General features: G+C 32.5%; 2 protein-coding genes across 2 annotated transcripts; one reads left to right on the forward strand and one right to left on the reverse strand.

The window, feature by feature from the left end:
* Nucleotides 1-1,133: 1,133 nt before the first annotated feature.
* Nucleotides 1,134-1,774, forward strand: LOC111877108 (zinc finger protein 7). Its single transcript, XM_023873651.3, has one exon. It carries the CDS (start codon nucleotides 1,262-1,264, stop codon nucleotides 1,697-1,699), a length of 438 nt encoding a protein of 145 aa, XP_023729419.1. The 5' UTR covers nucleotides 1,134-1,261; the 3' UTR covers nucleotides 1,700-1,774.
* Nucleotides 1,775-1,834: 60 nt separating this feature from the next.
* LOC111877090 (TIP41-like protein) lies at nucleotides 1,835-5,928 on the reverse strand. The gene is made up of 7 exons (XM_023873631.3): nucleotides 5,663-5,928; nucleotides 4,676-4,861; nucleotides 3,769-3,844; nucleotides 3,476-3,649; nucleotides 3,345-3,386; nucleotides 3,119-3,247; nucleotides 1,835-2,129 (listed from the first exon to the last, which is right to left on the reverse strand). Exons 1-7 carry the CDS (start codon nucleotides 5,800-5,802, stop codon nucleotides 2,025-2,027), a joined length of 852 nt encoding a protein of 283 aa, XP_023729399.1. The 5' UTR covers nucleotides 5,803-5,928; the 3' UTR covers nucleotides 1,835-2,024.
* Between the last annotated feature and the right edge of the window lie 6,180 nt (nucleotides 5,929-12,108).

Below are 12,108 nucleotides of genomic sequence, written 5' to 3' on the forward strand. Positions count from 1 at the left end.
TCCCTTTTACATGGGTATTATTGATCTTTTACGAGAGAACAAAAAGGTTAAAAGCATTCTCTTTTTAAAGACTTTACTAATAAAAGAAATATCACATATGGGGTTGATATGCTTTTTCCAAGTTGACTAATATTATATAATGGAATATTACTATATCTAGTCATTACCTTTTAAAACAAAATATTATGTACATTACTGTAGAAAATCTTTTCATAAACCCCACCACATATCTCAAAGCAATTTATAGACGCATACACTTGAACATTATTGCAAACACATGATAGTGGAGAAACTATATGCCTATTAATAACACTTATCATTACCCCACCTTGGTCCATCCGATGACACTCAAGATCTTGAGAACCCAGCAATAGATCCTAATGCTGATTGGTGGGTTCCATATTTATTCTTAGGCTTTCAATAAAGAATACATAAATATTAATGTCGACGATGTTTTTTTTATTGTTAATCAAGATGTTATATTATTTAACAAGACCATAGGTATAGCTGGAGTAATAAGACAACAAATAGTACGGGTAAAAAAATAATAATGGCAGACACTCCAAATAACTTTCAAGATATTTGACATGACTTCAATTGGAAACATCTATGGATTGTTCATCAATTATATACATTTTTGGCAACCCACAAAAAGAGAGCCATTTAAAGTAAAGTATGACAACGACATTGTATGACAAGATGCACAATATGTCCAAAACTATTGCCTAGGACAATTTTGTCATCACTCTTTCAACAAACCATATTATATATATATATATATATATATATATATATATATATATATATATATATTACTTAATATAGACTTAATGACCAGTAAATGGTTATTTAGTCTAATTCAAATGGTTTTATTTGTTCTATTATAAATATTTTATTCAAACATCATTACCCATTCAGCAGGAGACCCTAAGTGTCAACAAGATGATATGATTACAATAATCGCATAACAGTTTTTTTTTTTTTTTTTTTTTTTTTTTTTTTTTTTTTTTGTAGTGGCAAGCAACTTAATAGGATGATGACACAAAAATGTCACATCTCAAACACCAACTTACAACGTTATAAAAATACTAAGTGTGTGTATGAGAGAGAGAGAGGGGGGGGGGGGGGGGGGGGGGGGGGTGTGTTGCCCCTATTAAAACAGATTGTTTTCCTTGTATTTTATTTCCTCCATGATCTAAGGCCTACACTACTCTACACAAATCTTATCTCCCAAAAAGAAGCCTAAATTAGAATATGGAATATGAATCCCATAGATGAAGAAAAGAATTGGCTGAATCTTAACGTGGGACAAAACTTTGAAGATTCTTATCCAAGATCAAAACCAATCTCAGTGAAGATATGCCACTTCTGCAAGAGGAAGTTCTACAGCCCACAAGCACTTGGGGGTCATCAAAATGCTCATAAAAGGGAGAGAGATGCAGCAAGAAGATACCACTCTCTTAACATGGACACTAAGTTCCCAACTCATCGAACACTTGGTGTGCATACCCACTCGCTTCCATATAAACCAACCACAAATGAAGGAGGGCAAATAATGGTAACAGTGGGTGACTATGGAACTACATGGGTGAATGGTGAAGAGGGTTTAATGTGGCCTGGAAGTTTTTATTTGGATTCACAAATGGTGGCTCCTCAGCCTTCGGATCAACTCTCACTTGATTTAACTCTCAAGTTGTGATTTTGGTAATCTACTTTATGTATGTATAAACTTTGTTGATTAGGTTTATTTAAATTATGTATGTGCTTCTTGTGATGATTTTGTTGCAAGTGTGTAAGGGTTTTTTTAAGTTTATATATATAGGTAATGCGGAAGTTAAATGAAAAAGGAAGTGGATATATCATATATCATATATCATATACATAATACATCAACAGATTTATGATAATCACTTAGTTGTCCAGAAAGCATAGATATATATATTATGATTATCACACAGCAATTGATTTTATAAAAGTTGAGATTACTGAAAATAAATAAAGTAAAGCTTACAGTTAACAGGGTATCAGGAAGGGATTTTAAGCTTTTGGGTGTTGTGGAAGACAATGGGAAGCCTTTGACTGATGATGTTTGGATCGTTGTATGAGGCAGAATCAGAAGGATATCCTTTCTGCACATTTTATTGATTATCTTAGAACTAAATTCAATAAAAAATCATAAGCTTAAAGTTGCATAATTATATTTAAATAACAAACAGAAAAAAAAAAATACACATAACATATAAAGTATGCATAGAAACAACATTACAACAACATCATAACTAAACTTCAAAAAAATTTCTTACAAGTTTCCAATCAATAATTCCCATGTTTGTCTTTAAAAGAAATAATGGTGAAATTAGTTGCTAGAGATTTACTGGATTAATATTTAGGGTAAACTGAAAATTCAATCCCTGTGGTTAGTGATTTTTGGTCCATAGCTGAAGCTCATTTAGTTCTTCAATTGAAATTCAATAAACTCCTCTCTCATTTGAAATCAAATTTGTATTCTGATTTTCTATTTCTGAAGATTTGTATATATGAGTTTTAACATCTATGGCTCCGTTTTATGAATTTTGTCTTCCAGCTTAACAAAGTTATTGCATCCACTAAGGGTTTGTAATGTTTGATTCCAGGGATAAAGATTATGAAACTGGGTTTTGATTACGAATCTAAATATATTTTGTATTAAGTTTAGATTTGATTTTTGGGATTATGGTTGAAATTGTTTGATTTAGGGTTCTAGAGAAGTAGAGAACATATGAAGAAGATGACAGAGATAAGGGCAAAATGGTCAGTTTGACAAATTTAACAGCTAGGCTGTTAAATTTGACAATCCAAAAACATTAAAAAAAAAAATTTTAAATGAAACCTAAAACTAGGGACCAAATTTGAAAAAAGGTTCCTTTTTGGATCTATACGAGAAAAAAAAATCACCATCCACAGGGACCAAAATTTCAATTTACTTGCCATTTACAAGATGATATATTATATTGCTGGCTTTGCATTTATTTAGAAATATAAGCAAATATGTGATGCTTTCTTTGCATTTTAAATTATTAAGATTCTCTTAAAAAACAACATTGACCATTAAGTTTGAGAGAGTGAAAAAAAGGCCTACAGAAGCAAGAGCCTTAAATGTAGTTTCCCTCCAGCAAATCTCTCGAATGATAAGTGGCTTTGAATTCTGATTAAAAGTGCAAAAGACACGAGTATCCCTCAATCTCATTAGGGCACCATCAACTCTAAGCTGTAACAACAGATACACATGAATATTATTATTATTAAAAAAAAAAAAAATGCACCAACATATTAAATTATTATTATTCAAAGGGAAGTCAACTCACCCAGAAACGTAAGAGAAGAAACCAACAGCTAGGCATCACTCTCTACAAAAAGCAAGGAAAATAAAAACACGCGTCAAAGTAAATGAAAGTTAAAAGGATTCGCTGAAGAAAAATTTAAGATTTTTTTTTACCACTTTCACAGTTAAAAAGGAGACTCCACTATCAGCCAATTCATCTTCATACAAAATCACCTCATCATAAAAGAGAATAGGTTCTTTTTTCGATGCAAGTGCAACCACATTAATTTCTTCATCACAATCCTCCCATTTTAGACAACCCTTGTTTTCCTCACTATCACTGCCACTCTGATCATCATCAAGATAACATTTCCAATATATTTTAGCAAAACGTTGTAATTTAGTATATCACCATCCAACTGCTTTATAAAGATCTAAAAAAAAAAATTAACTGAATAATTAATTACCTCGACAGTTTCACTTCCAGAATAAGGTGTGGTGAAAGTGTAATCATAGTCTAGAATCACCTGCTGAAAGGGTTTGCTGCAAAACAAAATAGAAAAAATTAAAATTTGAGATTGGATGGAACTCTACATCTTGTAAATTGCTAGCTGCTAGTTGATAAAAATTAACCTTTGGTAAAAACTAGCTGATAAGCATAAGCTAGCTAAGAAATGTAAAATGACATAAAATGTTAGGGTAAACAAAACTAACTAGGCAGAAAAATATCACAAAGAGAATAGGTTGTAGTGATGAATTTATATGCAAACAGGTATTTATGTATAATCATTTTTTTTTATATTTGTTCAAATGGATGTCTAAGTTACACAAAATATACGTGATATGATGTAAATAGTATATTTTAAAAAAATTGATCCGCATGTTTTCAAAATTCAAGCATAATCTTTTAAAACACGTATAATCAATAAAACTTACAACATGGTATCATTTCAATTTTTATACTTATTTCATTTCAATCAAAAATCACAATTAATAAAGGGTATATTTGGGAGAATTCAAAAAAAGCTCCATATACTCAATAGTTAAAGAAAAAATCTTTGGACATAAAGAAAAGAGGGAACCTAGTATTGCTAGGTAGGCTAGTAATGACAATAGAGTACATTGGTATGTTTAGTTTTTCTTCAAAAACTAATCAAGCACTAATTGTAATTTATAAATGAACACAAACTGATAATTCCAATATATTTTCATGTAAATTTATCCCGAATGCTCACACATGGTACTAGAGTTCTCATTTTTTTATTTGTTCCTCAACTTTTATATATTGTCCTGCTTCTCTTGTACACAATATGTTAGTGACTAAATAACTAAAAATTAAGAAGAAGAGTGAAGATAAGAGTGTATAAGTATAACCTTCTGAATTTCCAGTGTGCAGCTGCAGGGACTTCAACTGGGGGTAGGGCTTCTTTCTTCCAGCCAAGTAAAGCATCAAAAGCATTGAAGTGAATTTTGGTGCCACTGCTCATGTGCTTAAGAACCAAACAACTGTCCCCAAACATCATCTCTGGCAAGTGGGTTGTCTCAAGCTTTTCTTCCCACCTGCAAAAGGTTTTGGAAAACAGTATCCATAACTTATCAGGAATGAAAATATAGTTTCATAATATAGTGTTCTTCATAACTTGCAAGAGGCTACACACAAATTATTTTAATGCAATTCTACCAATTCAGAATTACAATTCATGTGTCAACTTAATATCTATAACTTGTGTCAGTCGCCCTACTTAAATTCAAAAAGATATGTAGATGCAAATCTAGGTTTTCATTTATTTCGTTTTTCCATTTATTTGGGAGAAGGAGGGAGGGGAGAGGGGGCTGGTATTGGGGATTACATTTCCTTCTGAGTCAAAAACATGACAGCCAAATGCCAACACGTGAATCCAAATTATTGGATAAGTATCCATGTTTTGTATGCCAAACCAGGTTTATATTGCACCTAAGGCCCCTCTTTGTCAAATCTCAGGAAAATAGCTAGTCAATCCAAGTTCATAACATTTTGATTTGTCCAAACTCCATCATAATTCAGCAAACAGTTCCTTACGACCTCATGTAAGATCAAAACAAGTACTCGATCACTCTCCCAATTCCTAACAATTCCAAGCTTTATTAAACAGATTATACTAAGAGCTTCCAGAACATCGCCGAACAAATTACATATTATAACGTTATAACAACAACGTAATTCGCAGAATTCAACTCTTATTCAATGTGCTTTAAATAAAAAAATCGATTGTTTAACAACTTTAACACAAATCCGATGTAAAACCCTAAGTCAAATTGGCTTATAGGACTACAATTGAAGTATGATTGAGAGAGAGAGAGAGAGAGAGAGAGAGAGAGTACGATTGTAGGTTAAGGGAGGTGAGGATTGAACGGTTGCTAGACTCGATCTCCCAGCCATGAATGCGGAGTCCTCTACGTCCGTCCGGTAGAAGCTCAGCCCCGGCGGCTTTAACCTCTTTCTCGTCCGCTTCCCACTCCATCTTTGTATGTGAGTCGGAGTCGTAGGTGGTGTTTGCTGAAAATTTGAGATTTGCACTCGACCCACGCCAACTATAGCATCTAGGTTTGAATGATACCTTCTTCCAATTTTACTATTTCAGTTTTAATGTAATGTACGAATGATCAAATTATTTTTCATATGAATTTTTATATTTTTGAAACTTCAAATTTGGTCCCTATAGTCTTTTGTTTTTTCCATACAACTTTGCAAAAATGTCCCTGTGGTATGCAATTTTTTTGGGTATTAGTCCAAACCTTAACTTTTTTGGATTAGTGATCATTTTGGCCATGTTTGTACGTAAATTTGGTCCCTCGTAAAATTGAAATGACTGAAATGCCCTTCTGATATATTTTTTTATGTTTTTTATCTAATTTAAATGAAAAAGAAATTAATTAATTAATTTGGGCCTCTCTCTCTCTCTCTCTCTCTCTCTCTTATAATCGACCCTCTCAAATAAACCACTGAAGACGCAATGTTTTTGATGATCTGCACCCTCGAATAATCCATCATCGTCGACGATTCTCCCCCCCCCCCTCTCACCACACAATTGCCGTCTACTTCCTCCTCCTGCACCGTCACCGCCTGCTCCTTCCCTTCTTTGCCCTAACCCGTTTTCCCTCTCATCGCCGCCAATAGGCCTGCTCCTTCCCTTCTTTTCCCTAAATCCTCACATGAACTCACCGATTTCTCTCCATCAGGCACCAATGACAAACTTTGGAAAGCACAGTTAATTTTGCTTGGAATTCATCAATATAGAGCCCGCTTCCATTCTTTTTATTGTAATTTTTATTTCGTCGTGTACTTAACTCTTGTAAACAAACCCCAAATCCACTGCAACCCGGTTCGTGTTCATTGGAGAAGTTTTTTGTTACGTTTTTTAGAACTTGAACAGAGAAGGGGAATCGATGCTCGACCAAGGACATTGTGCTTCTTTGACCGAAGACTGACAAATGTGGGTGGGGAACTCACCGGCCCTACAACATAATTTATTATAGGTTTGATTTTGATTTGAGGCCAGACCTGTGATGTTTCCCCTTTTTGTGTCTGGAAAAATCAATTCCAAAAGTGGTTTGTACAGGGGTGGGGAACTGTTGGGAGATGAAGTGAAAGAATGGTGTGATGTGTCTGATTGTAGGTGCAACAGGTTGGTCCGGTGTTTGATATTTGGTTTAATCAGCATGTATGTGTGTGTGTTGAATCAAGTTCACCGGTCTGTGAAACCTCATAACAAGTTGAATCAATGTGTGTAGTTTGTTGAACAACGTGTTGTGCGATGAATATGTTTTTCGGATCTGAGAACTTAGGATTTTTTTTTCAGGGTTCATCAATGTATGTGTGATCGATGTATGTATGTTGAATAATAGTTCATCTTTGTGTCTTTTGAATCGTGGCTTTTTCCTTGATCAGATTTCGACACTACCTCATCAGATTTGGGTTCATCAGCGTGGGATGATAACGGAGAGAGAGATAGAGAGAGAGAGAGGTGGCCCCACTTTTTTAATTATTAAAATAAATAGAAAACAATTAGATTTTAAAAGAATGAAAGAAAAATGAAAAATAAATACCCCAAGGTCATTACAGTCATTTCAGTTTACCGAGGGACCAAAAACGCAACGAAACTACCTCAAAAGGACCATCAATCCAAAAAAGTCGTGGTTTTGACTAAAACCCCAACAAAATACATACCACAGGGACCATTTTTGCAATTTTGTCTTTTTTCCACGTGATACATCTCCCTTAATGAAATTCGCAATAATAAGACAAAACACACCATAAAAATGTATAAAAGGGAGTTAGGTAACCATGCAAGTGTTCTGTTCGAGAGGAATAATAGTTTGGAAAGATAAACATTTTAAGAATTTGAGAAAAAAAAAAGGAGACATCATGAAATCGTATCATCTATCCAATATTGGTGATCTTTTTGCAATAAGTCAAGAACCTTTCCATATCTTAAAATATATCTGGTGGAAGAAAAAAATTAACTAAAGGTAATTATAAATACTTGAGAAAATTAAAAAAAAAAAAATCTTTATGGTATGTATAAGAGAGGAGGGATTCGTTCCCTCCCAACCCACTGAACCCACTGCCATAATAATTTTTGTTTTTTCTTTTTCTTCATCTTTCTCAACCCACAACACATGGAAATCATATCTTTCTCAACCCACTCAATCCAATCAATTAAAAAAAATACAAAACAACTAAGGTACAAGTTTTAAAACACATGGTACAAGAGAAAATGAGATAGAGATGATGAAGTGGGTTAGTGAAATCAATTAACCAACCTGTTCAAGCGGGAGTGGTACCGTCGGTAACTCTATTGCTAATTAAGATTTTACCTTTGATTTTTTTGTATTTTTTTTAATTGAATGGGTTGAGTGGTTTCAAAAAGATAGGGTTTCCGTGTGTTGTGGGTTGGGAAAGATGAAGAAAAATAAAAGAGAAAAAGTGATGTGGCAGTGGGTTCAGTGGGTTGGGAGGGAATGACTCCCTTCTCCCTAATAGGCATATGTATAGTTCAACTTCAAAAAAATAAACAAACTCGGTTCTTGTGTTTTTGTAAATATTATACAAATCATCCTTAAGTCGTTAGATCTAATTAGAGAGCTACTAAATTCCTAATAAAATGACTTTTTTATCTTTTCTTTTAATCTTTTTTATAGTTTTTGTTTTTGATACTTTTATTTTATTAAGTTACTTATTATTAAATTAGAAATGGCCCCACTTCACCCATGCCCTAACCCTTACTACCACTGTCGCCGCCGCTCAATGCCGCCTCCCACTATCACCTACCGTCCGCCACTTCCCATTAAACATAAATATGATTCTAGTGTTCCTCTTATTCGTTGTAAATCCTAAATGTCCCATTCTTATAAACATTAATAGGTTCATACATACACCCAAATTGATTTCCTATAAGTTTAAGAACTATAAGATTGTTAGTCATATTTGCTTAGGTTGCAAAAGGAAGAATTGACTAGTCAGGTACAAATTGATCCAACACTTGATGCAAATCAATGGATTTCAAAAAATTGATCAACTTCAATAGATTTCAGAAATTTGGAAGATGAACAAGTAACCAAGAGCTAATATGATCAGAAGAATCCACAACATGAAGAATGCAATAATTACAGGATGAACACATGGGCTTTGAGGTTTGGTTTCTATGTTTCTGATTTCTCCTATAGATATCCACCAAGATAATCAGAAAACTAAAATGAGTCATCAACATCATCAAGTTAGAACATACCCAAATTAGGTTCATTTTGATTTCGATTTCTAAGTTCCGAGCTTCATCAAGCAAGGTTAAACCCCAAGATGCAGATCTTAGAAAAAAATGCGCAAACCCAAAAATATAAACCTTGTCGAAAACCTAATGAAGGTTGTCGGTGACATTGGAAGAAGAAATATAGAAAATGATACGAAGAGTTGTCATCGCAAACCTCCATCAACCAATGTCCAAGGCTTCCTATGATCAATCCTAGCATTGACGATATCAGAAACATGATGAAGGCTTTCGTGGTTCGTTTCTTGGATCTGATGTTGAAATCAGGAAATGGTAATACATAAGTTATAATATTGGAGAAGAAGACACGGATGGTGTGAAAGATTTAGTATGCTCAAGAGTCATATTAAAGTGATATTGCTAATTAATATATGACACTAATGGGTCATACTAAAACCAAACTGATACAATTGATTATTTTTTAGAAATTAATTTTAAAAAATATTCAATAAACTTATAATTAATTGGAAATTATTTATATCATGGAAATATTAATTTTCATTAGCAAGTAAAATATCATATGGTGTGATTTATTAAGTCATGTACATTATTTTGGACTAGAAAGACTTTTTTGTCTTTTAGCTAAAAGTTAAAGTTGTATCTTATAAAGAGTTATTAGAATTTTATAAAATTATCTTCTCTCTCTCTCTCTCTCTCTCTCTATATATATATATATATATATATATATATATATATATATATATATATATATATATATATATATATATATATATATATATGAGTTAGTTTCTAGAAAGCAAGACATGGTCTTTTAAATATAATAAGGGAAAGTAAGCATTGCTTAAAAGGCAAGAGAGACATGTAGGCTTTAGGGTATAAAGTGCTTAAAGTGTTTAGAACTCTTTGTTGGATTAAGGTGTCTAAGCTAATAACTAAATTGATATATTCTTGAATTAGAAACAAAGTCCATTTTGGATTGCCCTCAAAACTAGTATTTGGATAGAATGACTTTTGGAAGAAGAGACTGATTTGTTAATTTATTATATGTTTAATAAATTAATTAGAAATTGGAATAAATAATTTATTAATATATGATTAATATATTAATTGGAAAAAGTAATAATTAATTTGGAATTAATCAGAATTAATTTTGGGATATATTGGTTAGAATTAATTGGAAGTACATGGACTAAGCTACAATTTTTCAATAGTTGAACAAAATAGGGTTTCTAGAACCTTCTAGATAGGGCTAAATTTTGGCTTATCTTTCAGGGTTTTAGGATAATCCTATTGGATAATGATACTAGATAATTATCTTGAATTTGAAATATTATTATTTAATTCAAGATTAGGGTTTCTATGGTTATCCTATAGCCTATAAATAGGGTCCCTTGGGAGCCCTATTTCATCCACTCTATTCTTCCATACAAGAGAAAAAATTTTGCTCAAGCCTCCTCTCTCCTCAAGTATTCTTGCTACTAGGGTTTTGGGTACAAGCTATTAGAGGCATCCATTCTTTTGGTGTTAAAGATCTAGAAGAAGGATTCTACTTTGATTATTTACAATAATAATCGAAAGGTATGTAACCCTAATCTAATATGAATTTCAATTTCATAGCCTCTCTCCTAGGATTTCTTGATATTTATAGTTAGTTGTTATCAATAGAGAAAAGTGTTTAGGTCATTTTTGATCACTTAACTTTTGGTTTTGTGCTCATTTGGTTACTTAACTCTTTTTAAGTTTTAAAAGGACATCGAACTTTTGGCTTTGTGCTCATTTAGTAACTTAATTTTTAGTTTGGTCACTTAAACTTTGGATTTGTGCTCATTTGGTCACCTAACTTTAAAAATTGTGCTCATTTAGTCACTAAACTTTCAAAATTAAAAGTTTAGTAACTAAATGAGCACATTTTTTAAAGTTAGGTGACCAAATGAGCACAAATCCAAAAGTTAAGTGACCAAACCAAAAATTAAGTTACTAAATGAGCACAAAGCCAAAAGTTCGATGACCTTTTAAAACTTAAAACGAGTTAAGTGACCAAATGAGCACAAAGTCAAAAGTCAAGTGACCAAAAATGACCTAAAACCTAGATAAAACATAGATCATTTCTAGGTTGCATTCGCTTTGGCTTCAACGATTGGGTCACCCAGAACATCAAGTTTTCAAACACCTTGTTTCCATTAATTTTATTTATTTTTTGAGTCATAAAAACAGTAGCTTATGTCAGTCATGTCAGCTAGGCAAACATGTTTTCCTGCCTTTTTCTTTATCTACTTTTAATTTTTTATTTCTATTTCAATTCATTCATTCTCATGTTTGGACCTCCCCTATGTAGAGTATTAGTGGTATTAAATACTATGTTATTTTTCTGGATGATTTCAGTCATTATTTTTTTGTGGGTTTATCCTTACGCACTAAATCTGAAGTGTTCTTTAAATTTCTTAATTTTCTTGCAGGTGTAGATTTTCAATACGCAAAACTATGTGAACTTGGACTGCTGAATTATAAAACAAAGCATGTCTTTTACCCTTTTGAGAAGAAGAAATTCCGATGTCGCTATGATTACTATTGGGCTTCTATATTTGAGGTCATTCTTACTTCAACCTTTTTTATATTACATTATTATAAAAAATGGAATTCTGATGTCATTCATTTTCAGGTTGAATATACATACCACTCTAGTTATCCTCATATTGCATTTGCAGAAGCTCCTAATGAGGCCTTACCACCCAATTGCAGACCCACTATCAACACTGCCTAGATGGCTAAAGATAAATTCAAGGTATTTCATACAAGACAGAACAAAACACAAAAATATTGGTGATGTTGCCCTAAGATATAGGTAGATGGTTGTGACTTTTTTACTCATTTTCGATATATCTATGTTGCCTTTCATTGATTGAAAGTTCATTTTTTTTACTTTAAAATTCTAACAAGATTATACATTTGGTAGAGGAAAACAAAGGTAACATGAAGGACTAAATATGAAAGGAAAAGTTGAAAGATAAAAAGGTATACTTATGAAACCGATATTTTTTCTTT

Source organism: Lactuca sativa, chromosome 5 (assembly GCF_002870075.4).
Source record: "Lactuca sativa cultivar Salinas chromosome 5, Lsat_Salinas_v11, whole genome shotgun sequence".
Lineage (NCBI taxonomy): Eukaryota > Viridiplantae > Streptophyta > Magnoliopsida > Asterales > Asteraceae > Lactuca > Lactuca sativa.

Bases quoted from the DNA above. Each gene is read 5' to 3' on its own strand.
- LOC111877090 (XM_023873631.3), bottom strand. From the start codon at position 5,802: ATGGAGTGGGAAGCGGACGAGAAAGAGGTTAAAGCCGCCGGGGCTGAG. The intron at 3,248-3,344 runs GTGAGTTGACTT...CTGTTGTTACAG, and splicing joins TTCTTCTCTTACGTTTCTGG to CTTAGAGTTGATGGTGCCCT. The intron at 2,130-3,118 runs GTAGGCCTTTTT...TAAAATGTGCAG, and splicing joins CATTTAAGGCTCTTGCTTCT to AAAGGATATCCTTCTGATTC.
- LOC111877108 (XM_023873651.3), top strand. From the start codon at position 1,262: ATGAATCCCATAGATGAAGAAAAGAATTGGCTGAATCTTAACGTGGGA.